General features: G+C 37.6%; 1 protein-coding gene across 1 annotated transcript in view; it reads right to left on the minus strand.

Annotated features, from left to right (window-relative positions):
• Positions 1 to 18: 18 nt before the first annotated feature.
• Positions 19 to 19,269, minus strand: part of TOM1L1 (target of myb1 like 1 membrane trafficking protein) — a 64,224-nt gene continuing 44,973 nt past the window's right edge. The window contains exons 8-15 of the mRNA XM_070740486.1: positions 13,924 to 14,057; positions 10,986 to 11,046; positions 8,552 to 8,669; positions 6,632 to 6,734; positions 6,002 to 6,062; positions 4,631 to 4,709; positions 3,530 to 3,611; positions 19 to 1,329 (exon numbers count right to left, since the gene is read on the minus strand). Coding sequence (XP_070596587.1) covers positions 1,269 to 1,329; positions 3,530 to 3,611; positions 4,631 to 4,709; positions 6,002 to 6,062; positions 6,632 to 6,734; positions 8,552 to 8,669; positions 10,986 to 11,046; positions 13,924 to 14,057 — 699 coding nt within the window. The 3' untranslated portion in view covers positions 19 to 1,268. The remainder of the gene's footprint in view (positions 1,330 to 3,529; positions 3,612 to 4,630; positions 4,710 to 6,001; positions 6,063 to 6,631; positions 6,735 to 8,551; positions 8,670 to 10,985; positions 11,047 to 13,923; positions 14,058 to 19,269) is intronic.

The raw sequence follows: 19,269 nt of genomic DNA on the forward strand, positions 1-19,269 counted from the left end.
AAACAAGCTAAACAAACATTTGGGAACATTTGTGTTCAAATTTAATTCAGTTTTCCATTCCAGATTCTTTACTTGGATTGTATGTTAATAACAGCCATTGTAAAACAAATGCTATACATATTATTCAAGACTTTAAGGATAACAATTTGTTAAAAGCTTGAACACTGAATCTGGGAAAGTATAGAGAAAAGGCACTTATTTCAATCACACTTTTATATGATCTCATGACCAAGTGAGTGTTTTTCAAGATATCCTGAATTGTTGGGAATATTAGAAAGTAACAGCGGTAATATAATCAAAGTCTTTCCAAACACCCCACAATGAATGCATGTTTTATACTTCGCTGGACCCATGCATTCTGGCAGTGCTTTGTTGCAGCAGCTGCCAATGCAACCTCTAACTTATAAAAGCTACTGCTTCATATATATTTAGCTTCATTGTTGAGAGAATGAAATAATCTAGGAAAACTGATAAAACGGCATTAAGACAATGTGGAATAAGACCTGCTACCACAGCATGTCACAATTGTTACTGTGCATACTTTTGCTTTTAAAGTGCATTCCATAACTCAGAAAAGTGTTAGAGTGGCTAACTATCAGAATAATAGGAAATATACTACAAGGAAATTAACTTCAACCTCCTAGTTAGTGATTATTTTTCACCAAACACTAACATTAAAAACAATGTCTTTCCTACCAAGCAGCCTGCCAGGAAATCTGACTGCAGATTTAATTAATAGCTAGATCTCTCCTTGCATTCAAACAATTTGGATTTGGACTTGAGCCTCTATAGGTGAAGTCATCGATCCAACACTCAAATTCTCTGACTGGGATCATAAGCAGTTTTATCAGATTTCAGTCAATGATTCAGCAATTATTCAGTACTTCTTCCCATAGGAAAAGATTTTGCTTTTATTATTAAAGGAGTCTATAAAAGTAACCTACTTTAGAAGCAAGATTCTGAGTGTTCTATTTGCCATAAGAATGAAAGTTACAAAATATTTATTGTATCAACTAGATTTTGGTCCAAAGATTGCAGAAGCGAATCTTGTATTTTTAATGAGTTGAACCCAATGAAATGTACTTAGGTAGTTGTGTAGGATACACATTTTAGATTTTAAGTGTTTTGTTTTGAACAGTTTTGTAAAAAAAACTTTTATCCCAAATCTTAGCCTACTCAGTAGATTTTGTCTTCACAGGACACATTTTGAAGCAACCAGCAGAATATACCATTTTGTTAAAATGAAAAATTGTTATTGGCATCTGCTTCTAGCATTTGATGTTAACCTGTGGTTTGAAGAGATGTGGATCAATTTCTTCATAAATATGTCTGAAATCAAACAGATAATAACAGTTGGTGATAAAGAAAAAATCATTACCAAAGCAACATTCGCACATAGGAGGAGTGTTCAGGACAAATATACTACTAACCTCACATTTCTCCTGGTCATGTCTTTAAAATAAATAAATAAATAATACTTGCAGCATATCTGCCAAACAATTTTCTTTGAACCAGTCATGTCATATTTCAGCTAAGCAAGTTAAAATACTCAAAACAGCTCATATTTTCATTAGTAATAAAACTATTACTAAAATTTTAGTTTGTGATTCAGATGCACTTATCTTACATATTTGACAAAATGATATTACTATGATACTTGACACAATTCCTAACCATTAGGATCATCAGGAAGGCAAATTCATATCCTTTTCCTAGTTGTCTAATTATTACTTTGCTTACAATAGGTGGAATAGACTATTTTCATCTTCTGAAATACAGCCTTGACAGACTATGGAAACCTCTGGGATACTGCAGTATGTAGAATGGAGCTGCCAGGTCAGGATAAAAATAATGCCCCCCACCTTTCTCTAGGGGTAACACACTAGAATTAACTACATGACATGTATTTACCCAATCTAGTTTCTATCCATGGCAATGAACTTGCATCTCAACCCATAACTTTATATAGTACTTAGTGTAGTGTTCTCAACTTTTCCTTTTTGCAGATCAGGCTTAGTGAATAGGAGATTTTAACTATCAGATATGATGTACAGCTATGGTGAGATTTCCTCAAACATTTGAGGTCATGTGAGTTCTCCAGAAATATAGATGTGCGTCTGAGAACTGAGAGGCTAAGAAATTACGATATTGAACAGAAAAATGAGTGTAATGAACACCAAAGGTCACTTTCTATGGGCCCAAAAAAAGGAAGATGAGAAGTTATCCTGATTACAATACAAGGCTCAGGTTCTTTGGGACAAATGATATTGAGCTATGGAATTTGAAGTGAACAGACTGTAGGCTGTCTTAAACAATGTGGGAGCTCAGATTGTTATTTATACTTCCTGAAAGCCCAGCCTAGTCCCAGTTTAGATAGCCTTAAATATTCTCCAGTACTCTTGTGAACTTATATTTCTCCTTTTGCTGTCTCACTCTTTTATCACTCAACATGGATGTAGTGCTGCACTTTCTTCTCGGCTGTATATGGCATAAGTGTTTGCTCCTTTGTGCAGTTTGAGTCTTTTACAAGTTCTCTCTTCTGCCCCAAAGAAAGATGCCATCTTGAAAGCCAGCATAGACACTTCACGTTTCAAGCTATTGGCTGTTAACACTTAGCCTGTTCCATGCTTTGCATTAATAATGCTTGCCCCAAAGAGACTAGTGTATATACATAAGTATTGTTTGTTATAATGGTAAAAATGCAGTGTCGCTGTGATGGTTAACTATGGCATGCCTGCCACAGGTGGCACGTGGAGTCGTATTGGAAGACTATGTCAGCTCCAGTATGCATGCATGTGTTAGCCAGCTGATTTTCAGCCTAGGGGAAAGGCTGTTTCTCCCTCCGGAGTCTCCGGAGTGCAAAAAAACTGCCCAATAGGCAAACTAGAAATTTGGAAAAACAGACTTGGCTTGCCTGTTGTGCTGTTTTTTGCACTCTGGAGGCTTCAGGAAGCTTCCCTAAAGGCTCTGGAGTGAGAAAAGCAGCACAAAAGGCAGACTGGAAATCCGTTTTCCGAACTTTTGGTTTGGCTGTTTTTTCATCATCCTAGGCTTTAGTGAGGCTTGTGCGCATGTGCAGGGGTACTGTGGGGAGGTGCGCATGTGTGTGGGGAGAGAATGGGCATGGCCGTGTTCATACATGCTAGCACACACACGTACCCCCTTTTGGCACACAAACCAAAAAAGGCTCGCCATTGTTGCAGTATCACATAAACAGAAAACTATTCATTCAGAAAAACTTTTTTCTGTGGTTCCCTGATACAGTATGTGCTAAGAAAGTTAGGGGGAATGGCAAAAGAGATACCACATTCTAGTGGATGAGTACTATTAGATGCAATTTAGCAACATGAAACAACGAAGCATTAAATCTATGTGGCCTTTCAATTTTAGTGGCTATCATTAATGAGTTAAAATATATACAATATATTTTTGCTGCACTGGTATTAGAAAAACTATGTTGTGCTGGCCTGGACTACAAAGTACAAGGAATAAGGCAAGCAGCAATTGAGTCATTTTGAAATTCACTTACTTGGTTGGGTCACAAGGGGCCAAAGGATCAAATTCCATTAGCTCATGATAATTAGGAGGATGTGGGTTGATTTTTGATATGTCTGGAAAAAGAAAGCCAGAGACAAAAAATGTTTTGTTTTGCAAATCAAAAGTATTAAAAAGTCAAAAAATTATATTGCACCCCCTATTCTACTCCAATTCTAAGATAAAAGATAAACGTTATATATGGGAGGGAATATGAAGAGAATAGGATCCGAGCAACATTTTTCCCCAGCAATAAAGTTCAGGAGTGAGCAGACTGTATACACTTGCGCTCACTTCTTAAATAAAATATCAAAGGAGAATACAGTACAGAGAGTACAGAGCAATTGCTACTGCCTTCCTGCCCCATCTTCCTGTGGACATAATACGTATAGTGGTGAGGCTGAACTAGGAATTATGAGATATAGGTCCACTCATTCACAGAAGCTGACTAGTTGATTTAGGTGCAATTGATCTCTCTTTCTCTGCTCAATCTTGTTATTGTCAGGGGAAATGTGAGTGGGAAGGGCTACATACATCTTGAGCTCCTGAATGTAAGGCAGGCTAGACAGATAGACAGAGTAATGGATGGAAGGACTTAACACAAGTAATTCCTCTGGCAATGATGTGAACTTGCTTTTCCAATACACATGCCCTTTGCATGAAAATCAATCTAGGTGAACCTGATCACCTGGAAGCCATTCAAGATTACAAAGAACCTCCCCAGAACTTACAATCCACTTCTGGAGTTCTGACAACCATGCCCCCAATGCAGTCACATGGGTGACTGCATTGGGGGGCAGGGGTGCTTGACAACCAGCTTGCATTTATGACCATTTGCAGCATCCCATGTCCTTTTCAGCAGTATTGCTAGAAACCAGCATTTAATTTTAGTTTCTGGCAAAAAAAATTCATTGAGTAAAACAGGTTTGGTTAACAACTGCTGCAAAAAAGCCGTAAATAAGGTGCAGTTATGTGGTGACCCGCTTAATGACCACTATGAATTACGATTGTAATTTTGGGCTCTATTACAATTACCTATAGTCTTATAATTATAATAATGCAATTGCAAACTCTAATTGAAATAATAAAAACTTACCTCCTGGTGGTACATTTCCTGTACCATTGCTTAGATGGTTTACTGCATGCAAGGGCTCTGGATTTAAACATGTGTTTACCTAAGGAAATTAAGTGAATTAAATCAGATGCGTTGGTAAAAAATGGTTTAGCCTAACAAGATGGTTCGTTCTTTTTGTCTTACTACATAAGGTTATAATAAAAGCAATGAAGGATTCTATTAATATAAACAGTACATTAAATTAGCTTTTGTTAGTTCTCTATAAATGAATAAATCATTTAGAAAAGATCCCCAGGGTTGTTTAGATTGCATTAACCTCATGGAATTAACCCAGTAGAATTCAAAACATTTTGCATGTGGTTTATGGAATCAGACTCCTTAGACTCTGGACAATGTATTAAAAAAATAATTCAACTCCAGTCTGGGGATTTCTTAAAATTTATTTGTACCTGCATCCATGGGGTATATGCTGGTTACAAAAAGATGACTTTGAGGAAATAAATTCAGCCTATACGTCTTTGTGTATTTCTTGGCTACAACTGATTTCTAGGGATTAGGAATCCTTAGCAACGAATTGAAAAAGTTAGGGGTAATTACTTTTCCACAGTGCATGCTTAGTGGTGTGTTGACACATCTCACTAATCTAGAAAATCATAGTTTACAAAAAGAGTGAAGCTAAAGTATGTACAGCTTTTCTGATGCTTGTGACTAAACTCAAATAGTTTAAGACTAAACTTGAAGAGCAGGTGACGGGTGTGACTAGGAGAAGTTTAACATAGCTCTGGTTTGTGTACCAGCTACAAACTTTCCTGGTTTGTGACTCCACTCATTCATTTACTCAAGGCTTGGTCATCTATTATCTGGACTACTGTAATATGCGCTACATGGGGCAAATCTTGAAATCTCTTTGGAAGTTTCAGCTGATTCAAAGTGAGAATGAGAGCGACCTTTGGTACAATGGCCTGTATTACACTTCTGTTCCACAAACTGCACTGGCTACCCATCTGCTTCCGGGTGCAGTTCAAGGTGTAGGTTATGACCGTATACCTTCCTAAGAGCCTGAAAATTTCACTCTTCTGATTGGTTGGTAACCCAATGGGGGACTACCATACTGGAGGTGGCTACTAAACTGATAGTAATCCCCCCTCCCCGCTTCCCTATCTAGCCAACTTTTGTTCTCATATTGCTGTATCCTTATTGTTTTCTTTTTCATTGTTTATTATATTGTTCCATTACTTTGCTACTGTCTTTGTTTTCTTTTCATTTCTCCATTTTTATTGTTGTAGCTACCTAGAGTAGCCTAAGGTGAAAAGGCAGCTTTAAAGGTTGTTTGTTACTATCCATTTAATACATTTAATAAACAGACAAATCAGGACACAGTTTGATACTCACATTGATATACATTGGGTCATTTGGGATAACCTGGTATGTCCTTTGTGCTTCTGTTGGGAATCTTTAAAAGAAAAAAAACATTGCACTGGAATCCACCAACAAAATACAATAGAAATAGAATGGAATATGATAGCTTTCCCTCTGTGCCCAAAACAGGATAATTAATTATTCATCTATTTAGAAGAGCCATAGTGGTGCAATTGTTAGAATACAGTATTGCAGGCTACTTCTGCTGTCTGACGCTGCCTGCAATTTGGCAGGTACATATCTCACCAGGCTCAGGACTGACTCAGACTTCCATCCTTCCGAGGTGGCTAAAATGAGGACCCAGATTGTTGGGGGAAATATGCTGACTCTGTATCCACTTACAGAGGGCTGTAAAGCACTGTAAAGCGGTATATAAATCTAAACGCTATTGCTATTGTATTAGGCAATGCTATGCTTCTTAGTCTGTTGCTTCATCTGCAATAGCTATATGACTTTACATAAATTAGCTTTTAAAATGAAGGATTAATGAAAATCAAATCTGCTAGAAGCCTAGCTAATTAGCTAAACTTCCAATGCTGAGTTCCTAATTAACTGCTGAAGGTCATCTAAATGTTTACATGACTTTAACACATTGCTACTTACGAAGACTGTGGAACATTTGCAATACCAGGCGAGTTTAGTTGAGGATATATTGATGGCACAGCAGAATGAGGATGTGGAGCAACCACACTTTGGGGTGGATGATCTAAAGGGAGGCAAGTTAGTAATTGTGAATGACAGAATTTTCCTATGTGTCTTCAAATACAGGAAACAAATTTGGTCAGCATTTGGTAAAAACATATTATTAAGACGTTAATATTTAGTCTTTTCTTAGGCACTAGATGCATATGAGACATTTTTATCTTGTACACCATCCTAAGTCCACAGGAGAGGGGCAGCCTATAAATGTAAATGCAAATGTAAATAATAATAATAATAATAATAACAATAATAATAATAATAATAACAACAACAACAATAATAATTACTGATATTGCCTTCTATGTGATAACCAATACAGGTAGTCCTTGACTTATGACCATAATTGAGCCCAACATTTCTGTTGCCAAATGAAACAGTTGTTAATTGAGTTTTGTAAGATTTTAATGCCTTTCTTTGCCGCAGTTGTTAAGTGATTACCTGCAGTTGTTAAGTTAGTAATATAGTTACTAAGTGAATCTGGCTTCCCCATTGATTTTGATGGTCAGAAAGTCACAAAAGATGATCATATGGCCCTGTTACACTGCAACAGTCATAAATGTGAGTCAGTTGCCAATGTCTATGATCATGTGACCAGGGACCATGCTGTATTGGTCTTAAACAGTGTTGGGCAGTAGCCGGTGCACTCAGGTGCTCTGTCCTGTAGGAATTTCTGGGATGTGTGCGCAGCTGCATGTCCCTGATGCGCCCCTGTGTGAGATTTGGCTTCTGCACATGCGCGGAAGCAAAAATATCATCGGAAATGGACAAAATCTCACTTGTGCGCATGTCCTCACACAAGATTTTGCTGCGCATTTGCAGAAGCCAAATCTCGTTCTGGCGTGCCCCATTGGGTGTGCGTGCACCTGCAACGGCCTCGGGGGGCGCACCGGTAGGAGGGAAGACGAACGGCCCTTTGCTGGTTTTAAGTGTGAAAAATGGTTGTATGTCACCTTTTCAGTGCCACTTTAACTCCAAATGGTCTTTAAACAAACAATTGTTAAGTCAAGGACTATTTGTGCACCTGACATGTTAGACTGGGTTAGGTATTCGATAAGCCTAGAGCTAGGCCAAGAGCCACATGTGTCTCTTTCATCCCTCTGCTGTGACCCCCTGTTGCCAGTTGGTTCCACAATAGGGCTTTCGGTTAGGGCCAGGAAGAGGAAAAAGGCGCTATGGGACTTTATGGTGGGGGAATTGGAATTCCAGTCGGCAGAGGACAAAGGACATCATGCTAGGAGGAGACTATGGCAGGAGAAGTGGACTTCCGGTTTGCTCCAAAATTGAACAAGGGACTTCCAGTTAGGGTCTTTGTGGCTCTGAGTATTTAAGGTTGCTGATCCCTGAGCTAGGCAGTGTAACAGTCAAATTTTCTGCCACCTTTCTGTGCAACTTCAAAAGTAATCTATCTGGACTTTCTGGAAAAAGCACCTTTGGGACAAACATTAGATGGATGACTGAGAATCTCCATAGACAACCTCTAAAGAAATTTCCAGTCTACCTACTGCTACTGTTCTGAATATCAGCAGAATGTCTCTGGTAGCTGAAAAAGAATCCTAAATACTGATAGGAAGATAAGCCACCACCTTTATTTGAAACACATTTAAAATAATGTTTAAAAATGCATTTACATTTAGCACAATTCTCAAACAAACCTGCAGAGTGGCTCCCAAAGAAATTATTATTATTATTTCTTACATAGCTTCTAGAATTCTGTTAAAATATTGTCCTCAGAGAGTGGGCGGCATAGAAATCTAATAAATTATTATTATTATTCTTAAATTATTATTAATTATTATATTGGAATTTATATATTTTACTTACTTAACGCTGAAGATTCGGGAAATTCAGTTCTCATAGGCTTTGGCACAGCAGCAGGAAGACATGAAGACTCAAGGTCAAGCAAATCACAGGAAGGAGCAGATGGTTGGTTGCCACTAGCCTTAAAATTAAACAAAGTTGTTAGACATGATGCCTACTTTGCCTCTGATATATATGAAACACTTCTAACTGCAAATAATCTCTCAAACTAGCTATTTAGACCTCCAATAACTAGGCTGCATCAAAATTGCTCCCAAGGGATTTATTTTTCTTTGGGTGGAGTACAGCCCTATTCAGGCCATATGTGATGATTCCCCTGGATGCTTCCCCAGATACTTCTCCAGCTGTCATCTCAGAAGATGAACCAGGTTCCAGGCATGACAGGAGAAGAGTTGGCCAATGGCTCCATGCAGCCTTCTGAAACTGATTTGGCCAAAGCAAAGCCGCAGCAGGATATCCCTAAGGCTTTAGATGGGGAAAGCATATAGCTGCAGTTGCAGCTCTCAGTGATGAAGAAGAACTGCCTTCTGTACCAGATCCAAGAACGAACACGTAGGACAGAGAAAAGACAAAACCGAAGGTCAGCTCGCGAGGAAGCAGCCTCACCCTTCTTGAGAGGCTGCACCAGAAGCTGGCTCTTTAGAACAGCAGACAGATGGTGATAATGCTGGGAGCAAAGTGTTTGTTGTCTTGTGTGTTCTTGTCTTGAACTGTATCTCCAGGCGTTTCCTTTGCCTTGCCTTGTTTTTGAGTGTGGATTTGCTTTGGTCTTGAAAGTTGCCTTTGCTTTTGGAACTTGGCCAAGTGGACTGGACTTGCCTTTGCCTTGAGGGATAGTATTGGCTTCATTCGAGTAGCCTGAGAGGCTCATTGGGGATGAGCTCGTGCCAGCACAGAGAATTGCTGGGGAATATCAATTCAGATTCAGAAGCCTTAATAAAGACTCCTTACACCCGTTGTGTGTGCATGTATTTGTGTGCATGCATGAGTAGAACAGAACAGGCTATGCCTCTAACTCCTGGAAGTAAGGATAAGTTAAAGAACAGCCATCTTGTAGGATTCATATTCGTGGTTCTCTGAGCTATTACAAATTTCAGGTATTGTTTCAACATCTTCATATACTTATTTTTATTATTATTATTTATTTATTTAATTTGTCAAGTATGCATTTGTAATATACATAGATATAATATTATTTATATACATACGGTGGATGCTAACAAGAGGGAACATTAGGACAGGGACAGTAGGCACACCGGTGTGCTTATCTTGTTCAGATGACAAGAATCATATTTGGTCTCATCAGCAGAATACTACATTTCTACCCAAAATACTTATCACTTCTAGATTATTTTATATGAAAAACTGGTTATTCTTCCAGGTATCAGGGTAGGGTCGGTGGACCTGTTTCGGACATATGGGTTTGTTACTTTTTAACTGTTTTGTAATTTGGGGAGGGGATTGATTTTGATTATGTTCTCATTTATTTGTTGCTTTTGTATTGTTTTAAAAACTTTTTAATCCTGTAAACCATTTGGAATTAGCTGGAGTTGGGTGGCATCCAAAATTAAATCAAATGAATAAATATGAAAAAGCATAGTCTCTATGAAATGTCTGATGTTGAACATGAGATTTTCAAAGGATTTTTAGACACAATCTCAAAAAACAAAATCCCCATTGTGCTCATATTTGCAGATGCCACAAGTTGCTGATAAATTCAGAAGATCAATGGAGGCATATTCCTCTTGTCTCCTTCCTGGTGAGGACAATGCATTCATTGGCCAAGACTACTAAAGTATCAAATATGACCTCAAAAGCCAGAATGAAATAATTAACTTCCTTCAAGGGTTCCTGCCCAGTTAAAAACACCTTAGAAATCTTGCTCAGTTTTTACATGTGTTACCTGTTATCTGATAAGTGTAAATTATATTGAATATGACATATGATTCCATGCCAACCAGAAGATTACTGCACATTGAAGATGAGTGAACAAAAGAGAATTGCCTTCTGCCAGGTGACGTTTAAATAAGGCAGATAATAATAGCTGCTTTCCTGTGTTCAAAACATGTTTTTCCCTCTTCTCTTTCTCAGAGCTCTTCATTCCTTTCATGCTTAGAGCAAATTTATATTGTATAAATCCTCCTTCCTGAGTGCTTTGTTTTTTACTAACTTGAATATTGTGAGGACAGGAAGATGAGAACTTTCAAAAGAATAAACCATGCTTAACATGGTGATCTTAATTCTGTGAACATTCCTAGTCTTGGAAGCAAAAAATATTCTGAATTTTAGGATTATTGTTGGGGGCAATATGCTGACTTTGTAAACTGTTTAGAGAGGGCTGTAAACCACTGTGAAGTTGTATATAAGTCTAAATGCTATTGCTGTTGCTATGCCACAAAATGTTCTAGACTGGTAGAAATGGCTAACAGTTACTTACGGCTGCACGTTCATTCTGGATTCTCTGATTCTCCCAGAAACGTACTCTGTTTCTAGAAAACCTAGATAAAAACAGTGTAATCAATACAATCAATTTAAGCAATGCAATTACAGTGAGTTTTATAAAACACATAAATATGGAGACTAATAGCAGCCTTCATACTTATGTGCAATACCTATTCTTTTACATTTGAGAGTCTGGGATGACTTAGCATATTCAAATCTTAAGTACCAGTAAGCCACAGATGCTAGTATAAGCAAACAAAACTGTAGAGGTATTACTGGAACAACTGACATAAATCTCTTTTGTTCCTATTGTGCAATAGCAGACAGGTGCTCCTATAAGCAGCAGATGACTCAAAAGTGAAAAACAAGGATTTCAGAATACCATCTTCCTGCTCTTTTTTAAAGTGCATCGAACTCTTGGCTAAAGAAAGTTCTGGAGACTTATTCTTCCTGAACCAGCCATATATATCTTAATGTGGAAGGAAGCATAACAAACTAGAATCCTGAGATTTTGCAGCACAAACATTCAGAATGTATGGAAACTTGATCATGAAAGAGGCTTTCTGGAATATGGGACCCAACTGTAATGATGAAGAGTACAGTCATGTCACTCCTGGATAGTAAAAAACAACCTTTAAAGCAAAGGTGGGAAATTGGTTGTGCTAAAATTGTTTCCAATACTCGCTTGCCCAGCACTCCAACATTTTGGCAACCAAAACTAGTATAATAACTGCCAGAATCTAATAACACTTTAAAACTTTTTAAAACTTGTTTTCAAACCTAAGAGCAGGAATGACAGGAGGAGACTTCCCAGATGCCTCCTGCTCCTAGTCATCCCAAAATCCTGTCAAAAATAGCAATAATTCAGATTAATTTCACCTATTTTTTGGCTTGTGTTTGAAGGCTTAAGGATAGGAATGGACCCTGAGGCCGTGAGAGACAAACACACAGTCTATAAAATGACTACCCTGCCTATGGGGTACATGAAGCCTAGAAGAAGCAAGTGCCTGTTATAATAACATTCACAGATGTTGGGTGATTATTCTTCCAAAATAACCAACCAACCAACCAACCAAAAAAACCCCCAAGCAACCAAACAAAATCTCCTGGTGAGAGAGATGCAACATTTGAATTTTATAAATATTTGCTTTCCTTGATCTCTTTCCTAGTATTTGTAACAAAACCTCTTATTATCAAGAGTTGCATTCATACTTAGGGCAGACCATTTTTTACTGTTATTTTGAAATGTAACCAGAATCTTTTGTTCTTCAATTTGAACTCTATTTGAAAAGAATTTGCATTTAGTGTCTGCTCAGCTTCTCAATAACGGATCTTCATAAAAGCAATCAATCCGTTCAAACCATCTTCCAAACCTAACTGAAAAAGAAAACATTGTCTGCTAAAAATGTTGAATACAGTGTTCCCTCGATTTTCGCGGGGGATGCGTTCCGAGACCGCCCGCGAAAGTTGAATTTCCGCGAAGTAGAGATGCGGAAGTAAATGCACTATTTTTGGCTATGAACAGTATCACAAGCCTTCCCTTCACACTTTAAACCCCTAAATTGCAATTTCCCATTCCCTTAGCAACCATTTAGATTATTACTCACCATGTTACTTTATTAAAGTTTATTAGAAAAAATATTTATTAAAGGTGGATGAAAGTTTGGTGATGATATATGACGTCATTGGGCAGGAAAAACCGTGGTACAGGGGGGAAAACCGCAAAATATTTTTTAATTAATATTTTTGAAAAACCGTGGCATAGACTTTTCGCGAAGTTCGAACCCGCGAAAATCGAGGGAACACTGTATTACAACCAGCCTTGGATGAAAATCTCAAGCTACTGATTTAAATTTGAACTTTGGATGTAAATTCAGTCTGTTGAGAAGTTCTCCCCCACCCCCCTTATACCGGCAGTCTTCACTTACCAAGTGCAATTAGGACTGGTGATTCCATTAATGATACGCTTATAAATTGAAATGTCATGTGAGTGTTGCTCAACTTACATAAATCCTGACTGCAATTGTTAAAGAGAATCACTGTGGCTTATTGAGTAGAATACCACATTCTGCTTCCCCAATGACTCTGCTTATCGGAAGCTGACTCTGAAGGTTGCAAATGCTGATAACATGATCATGGGATCCTGCAATCATAGTAAATGTGCACAAGTTGCAAATGCCCAAATTGGGATCATGTCACTGTGACGATACTGTGATGGCTGCAACTTTGAGGGCCAAGCAGGGGTTTTCTTTTTCAGTGCTGTTAAAACTTTAAAGGGCAACTGAGCAAGTGGTTGGTAAGCGAGGATGAGCTGCATTGCAAGACATTCCACAACCCCCTAGTATTTACATGTATTCTGATAGGAGGGGGAAGGGTATAGCAATTTTTATATAGTACTTTTAATATGATAACACAGTAGTACTTTACATCTTATTCCAGTCTTCCATAATAATAAAACAAAGGGAGTTTAGGTCTTCATAGTTACATCAGTGGTCAATCCTTGGCTTGATTAAATGGGTTTAGTATTTTTGTACCAATTGTGTGATATCTGATATCTGATTCATCTTACAGTCTCTGAACATTGTGTTATAGTTATAGGTGATGCTATTTTATAGTCATTTTTACAAGCAATTCAGCAAAGAAAATAGTATCATAGTTTAACCTATTTATAGATATTTGAACTTGTGATATGCTTCTCAAAAAAGATTGAAGTTTAGTCTATACTCAAACTCCATTTATTAGGCATCATGCTTGTCCAATATAACCTGTTAATTTATTATTTCTGTGAACTGTTCCTAACTTGATGCAGAATTCCTTCACCCCTTTGTTGGGTAGAAGGAATGAGTAAATAAAAGATAGACTGTTCGTGAAGAAAGGCAGAACGATTTGTTAGTACATACACATACAATATTAATAACAGTAAGTGATAATACCTTTCATGTCCGAGTAAGACATTGTTTAGGTTTTCATTCATTTGTATGAGTTCAGTAATCACATCTTCATTCTCCACAGTTGCTAGCAATTCCATAATTCTATCTTGCATTGCCCGGCTTGTTTTGTAGAGCTTCTACCAAGAGAGAAAAAGTATACTATTTGCATTTGAATAGCAAAAATAAGAGATGCTGAAAACATTGAAAACATCAGAAGCATTAAAAAAATATCATTAATTAATTAATCCTTCCCACCCACAATCTTTTGTTTCATGGCAAAAACATGTCACGTTTTAAAACTGACATAGTAAAAAAACTGTTTAGAAATGGTATCTGCCCCTTTTGGCAACTGTAACCATTCAAGTTTTTGTGTGTAAATGTGACATCCAAATTCCAATTACAAACAAATTATGTACAGGGGAGTGAGCTTTAACAATAAACTAAAAATATAGATTGATATGGATGTAAACAAGAGCTTGTTTAGAAAACCAAGATTTCGGGGTTTTGCTTTTTAAAATCAACTTAACATTTGTACGTCAGGTCTTAGAATAGCCTTTCTAAATTTTCAGTGAATGTATTTCTAATAGATTCTGTTACATGGAGGTTGAATACTTATCTAGAATATGTGTTTGTGTGCACAGATATACAGATGTATGTTGTTTCAGGAATCAAGAAAACTAGCTATCTAACTAGCTATCAAATTATAAGATTATAGGAAAATCAAACATAGCTATCGTTTTCTTCATCATGCATATTTTTAGAAAATGTGAAGATAATAATCAATTGGCTTATTTTTCTTTTCAGTGAAACCTATTGAAATAAATAGAAATTGCTCTAACCACTTTATTCCTTTCATTACCCTTTCTTACATTCAATGATTGTTATGACACAATTGAAAAACCTTTATCTAAAATACGCACTTACTCCATGGTTATCATTACCTTTAGGAAAACAGGCTCCTGTGAAGGAAACTGAATTTTCACACCTTTGCTATATGTCATTTGCAATGTTTATTATTTAAAAAAATATTCCCATGATACTTTACAAAATATAGCTTCCATTCACTCAAGCATGTATTACTTTTCTTCATAAAAGAAATGAGGGGGGGGGGGGGGAATAGAACCACAAGAGGCACCATACACCAGGAACCAAACATAAGAAGTTTCAGCATGTAATCTTATAGTCCCTAAGAGGTTCCCCTCAGTGCCACAGTATTATTCATATTTCTTTTTGAAGAAAGAATTCTAGTAGCAAAAACTACCTTTGGAAAGCCAGAATCCCCACTGTAAGAAAAGCGAAGCTGAAGATACTACTTTCTAAATTATTGTTGCAACATGATTTTAATTTTTCCAGTTGTGGAAATAAATGAATTAAAATTTTGTTTCTTTTTAAAGTGAATGAGGAAAATACGGTAAGCAGAAATTTTAATGTCATTACATGCTTTGAAGACTCCACCTTGAAGATTTGTCAGATAATAAATGCTACTACTCACTTCTGAAGAATCTGATGTTATTTTAATGTTCACTTTAACATTTTCACCTTATTTTTTTGTATTCTGCCATTCTGGACATTTCTGAATAGGGGGAAATCTTGCTTCTCGTTAAGATACAGAGAGTAAATCCCATTGTACACAGAGATATATAGGCATCCCCAAATAAGTATGCACAGAATTGGGATGCCTAGATCTCAGCTAGATAAAATCAACTGGGGCACAAAGGAAACAAACATAGAAATATAATGATCATATTTATGATAACTATGATGATAATAAATATAGTCATCCAGAAAGCACTGGAGAACTACCATGTATACAGTAACATATAAGCCCCAGAGAGACAGTCATGCTACAGAATCTTATGATATTTAAAGATTAATTAGGTTCTGTTGTAGAAACTCATGACATAATAAAAACAAACAAGAAGACACCATATTGCTCCCTAGTCCAACTCCTGTTTTTTCATGAGCTGATATTTCCACAGCAGTTTTGAATGGTGATGTTATCTGACCTACCATTTTACAGTATGACGTAATTTCTGCCCTTATTTACTAAATGCCTCATCTCATTATTTGAAGTCAGAATGTAATGCCACACAAATCCACCTTATTAAAAACTAAGGGACCAGAGGAAAGGGAAAATATTTTCCAGGCTACAAATCAGGGATAGACGGGCAACTTGTAGTTTTCGGCCCAGTTTTCTGCAAAAGATCAGGCCAGACTTTGGGGAATAATAGTTTGTTCTTCACAGGCTACTGTTTCACAAAGAAATAAGAGGATATATGAAAGGAGAAGAGAATATAATTAAATTGAATACTGTATATAAAGGGAGTGGTGGGTGGGAGGGAATGCTGGACAATCACTGTCCCAGATACTTTGTTTCTAGCAGCACTGCCCCATCTTTCTCTCAACTGGGGTTACCATGGAGCCTTTGAGAGATGGCAACTGAGGGAATCTTGTCGCTATGGAAAAATGGTGGCCTATGCCAGCTATAAATACTTAGAAAAAGTCCTCAATCATTGGCCATTGGTTAATATTAACCAATATTAAAGTGGCAACAAAAAAATAACTTATGACTGTTGCAGTGTCCCTGCAGTCATTTATTATGTTTATATCCCAGCTTTATTTCTTTGTAAATAATTCAAGGTGGCATTTCCCTCCTCCTATTTTCCCCACAACAACCCTGTGAGGTGAATTGGGCTGAGACAGAGGAGCTGGTCCGAAGCCACTCAGTCAGCTTTCATAGCTAAGGCAGGATTAGAATTCACAGTACCCTAAGTCTCCGGAATTCTTCCTATTGGGTATTTCAAATACGAAGTATAAAAAAGAAGTTTATTACTTAATAATACATATTTTATTAGTTGGGGCAAGAATTACATTCACACAGAAATGGAAAGAAAGAGAAATACAGTGGTACCTCAAGATACGAACCCCTCGTCTTACGAACAACTCGTGATACGAACCCGGGGTTCAGAAAAATTTTGTCTCTTCTTACGAACTTTTTTCGAGTTACGAACCAGCGTTCGGAGACTGCTGGGAAGCCGTGCAGCTGTTTTAAAAGGTGACAGCTGGGCGGCGGGGCTTCCCAGAAGCCTCCCGAACGCCGGTTCGTAACTCGAAAAAAGTTCGTAAGAAGAGGCAAAATTTTGCTGAACCCCGGGTTCGTTTCGGGAGGTTGCTGGGAAGCCCCCCAGGCCGGCTGCGACCTTTTAAAACACCCGCGCCGCTTCCCAGCTGTCTCCCAAAGCCGAACGCGGAAGTTCGGCTTTAGCGTTTGGCTTCCTGGGGGGCCCGGGTTTGGGGTGGTGCTGGCAAGCCCCCCAGGCCGGCTGCGACTTTTTTAAACACCCGCGCCGCTTCGCAGCTGTCTCCTGAAGCCGAACGCTAAAGCCGAAATTCCGCATTCGGCTTCGGGAGACAGCTGCGAAGCGGCGCGGCTGTTTTAAAAGGTCGCAGCCGGCCTGGGGGGCTTGCCAGCACCCCCCCGAACCCGGGTTTGGGGGGGGGGTGTTGGGAAGCCCCCCAGGCCGGCTGTCACCTTTTAAAACAGCCGTGCGGCTTCCCAGCAGTCACCGAAAGCCGTTTTTTTGCGGGGGGGGGGGGTTGGTTGCACGGATTAATTGACTTTACATTGTTTCCTATGGGAAACAATGTTTCGTCTTACGAACCTTTCGTCTTACGAACCTCCTCCTTGCACCAATTAAGTTCGTATCATGAGGTATTACTGTACCAAAAGATATAGAAGTATTTTTAAAAAAATATGGAATGTGCAAAATTAGACAAGATGACAAAACTTTTGAACAACCAAGCTGAAACAGAATTTTATAAAACATGGGACAAAGTATATAAATGGTGGAACTTTAAAAATGGTGGCAAAATTAAATAAGTAAGAACTTATAATTATTTGAACATATCAATTTGAATGTTAACTGTATGCATATATGAGTGAACATTTAGAAATAAATTTTCTTTTTTAAGTTATACCAAATAAGCGAATTTTTAAAAATCTATAACATGATAATGATATATAGAATGTAATATCGGTAGTTTAAAAATAACATAAATATAGAGTATTTTTGCAATATTATAAATTTTAAAGTCTTATTTTTCATATTTCAATATTAGTCTAAGTATTTGATATTTTTATAGACAAGAAAATTAATCAACATAAAGAATACAGAGTTAAATCTAACAAGAATATAGTATATGTATGTTATATTTCTGCACTGATCTGACTATATTTAGGGGTTTTTTTGTATTAGTTAGACCTCTGCGATAAGAGGAGCAATGGTAGCTCCTTAAATGTTAAATGCTGTTTGTGTTTGTCTGTTTAATGAAAAATAATTTTAAAAAAGTATTAAAAAAATAGAATTCACAGTATCCCAGTTTCTAGCCTTAACTGCTACACTAAACCATGTGATCCAGCAATGGGTTGCTCCCAGTTCAGACCAGTTCTTAGAACCAGTAGAGGAGGTGGAGGGATGCTCCACCCATCCACCTGGAATACTTCGCCCACCAACTTAGGATGCTCTGCCCACCTGCCCAGGATGCTTCTGTGTATACGCGCTAGCGCACACACCGGTAGTAATCTAATTTAGAACCCACCATTGATGTGATCGAAATTTAGGCGCCTGGTAACTGCTATGTATTTATCATAGTTGCGATATCCCTGGGTCATGATGTAATTATCATCTGCAACCTTCAAAGGGAACTTCCAAGAAGCAAAATCAGTGGCAGAAGCTAGATTCACTTAACAACATGATTTACTTAATATTTACCGCCTTGCAGCAAATAAAACCAAGCCTGTTAAGCCAAGCAACTCATCAGCTTCTCAACCCTCAGCTGATTTGAGGCTAAACTGAAAGGAAAACTAGTTGCAAGGAGGCAAATTGCTGGGAGAGAGATGCAGATTTTTATTTTATTGTGCTAGTCAGTTGCTGAAACTGCATGCAAGGAGATAAGTCAATAATTATAAATGTCTGTAGAATGTTAGACTTATTTTTTAAAGACTACTTTATTATTGTTCTAGACAACTTAACAAAATGAAGAAACTTTTTAAAATAAATGCTTGTCCTGAACAGGCCCAGTGCTATTGTATCTTCTTTTAAATAGTAGAGAATACCTATACAGTGATCCCTCATTTTTCGCAGGGGATGCGTTCCAAGACCACCCGTGAAAAACGAATTTCCGTGAAGTAGAGGAAAGGTATTTTTTAATGTATTTAATTAGTATTTGGACTTTTAAAACCCACCCTTTGCATTAAACAGTAATTCTATAATATTTCTCAGCTGGAACTATATGTGATATCCTACCAGTTAGTACTGTAGAAGAATTTTATCAATTTTTAATGGATTT

This window comes from Erythrolamprus reginae, chromosome 2 (genome assembly GCF_031021105.1).
Source record: "Erythrolamprus reginae isolate rEryReg1 chromosome 2, rEryReg1.hap1, whole genome shotgun sequence".
NCBI lineage: Eukaryota > Metazoa > Chordata > Lepidosauria > Squamata > Dipsadidae > Erythrolamprus > Erythrolamprus reginae.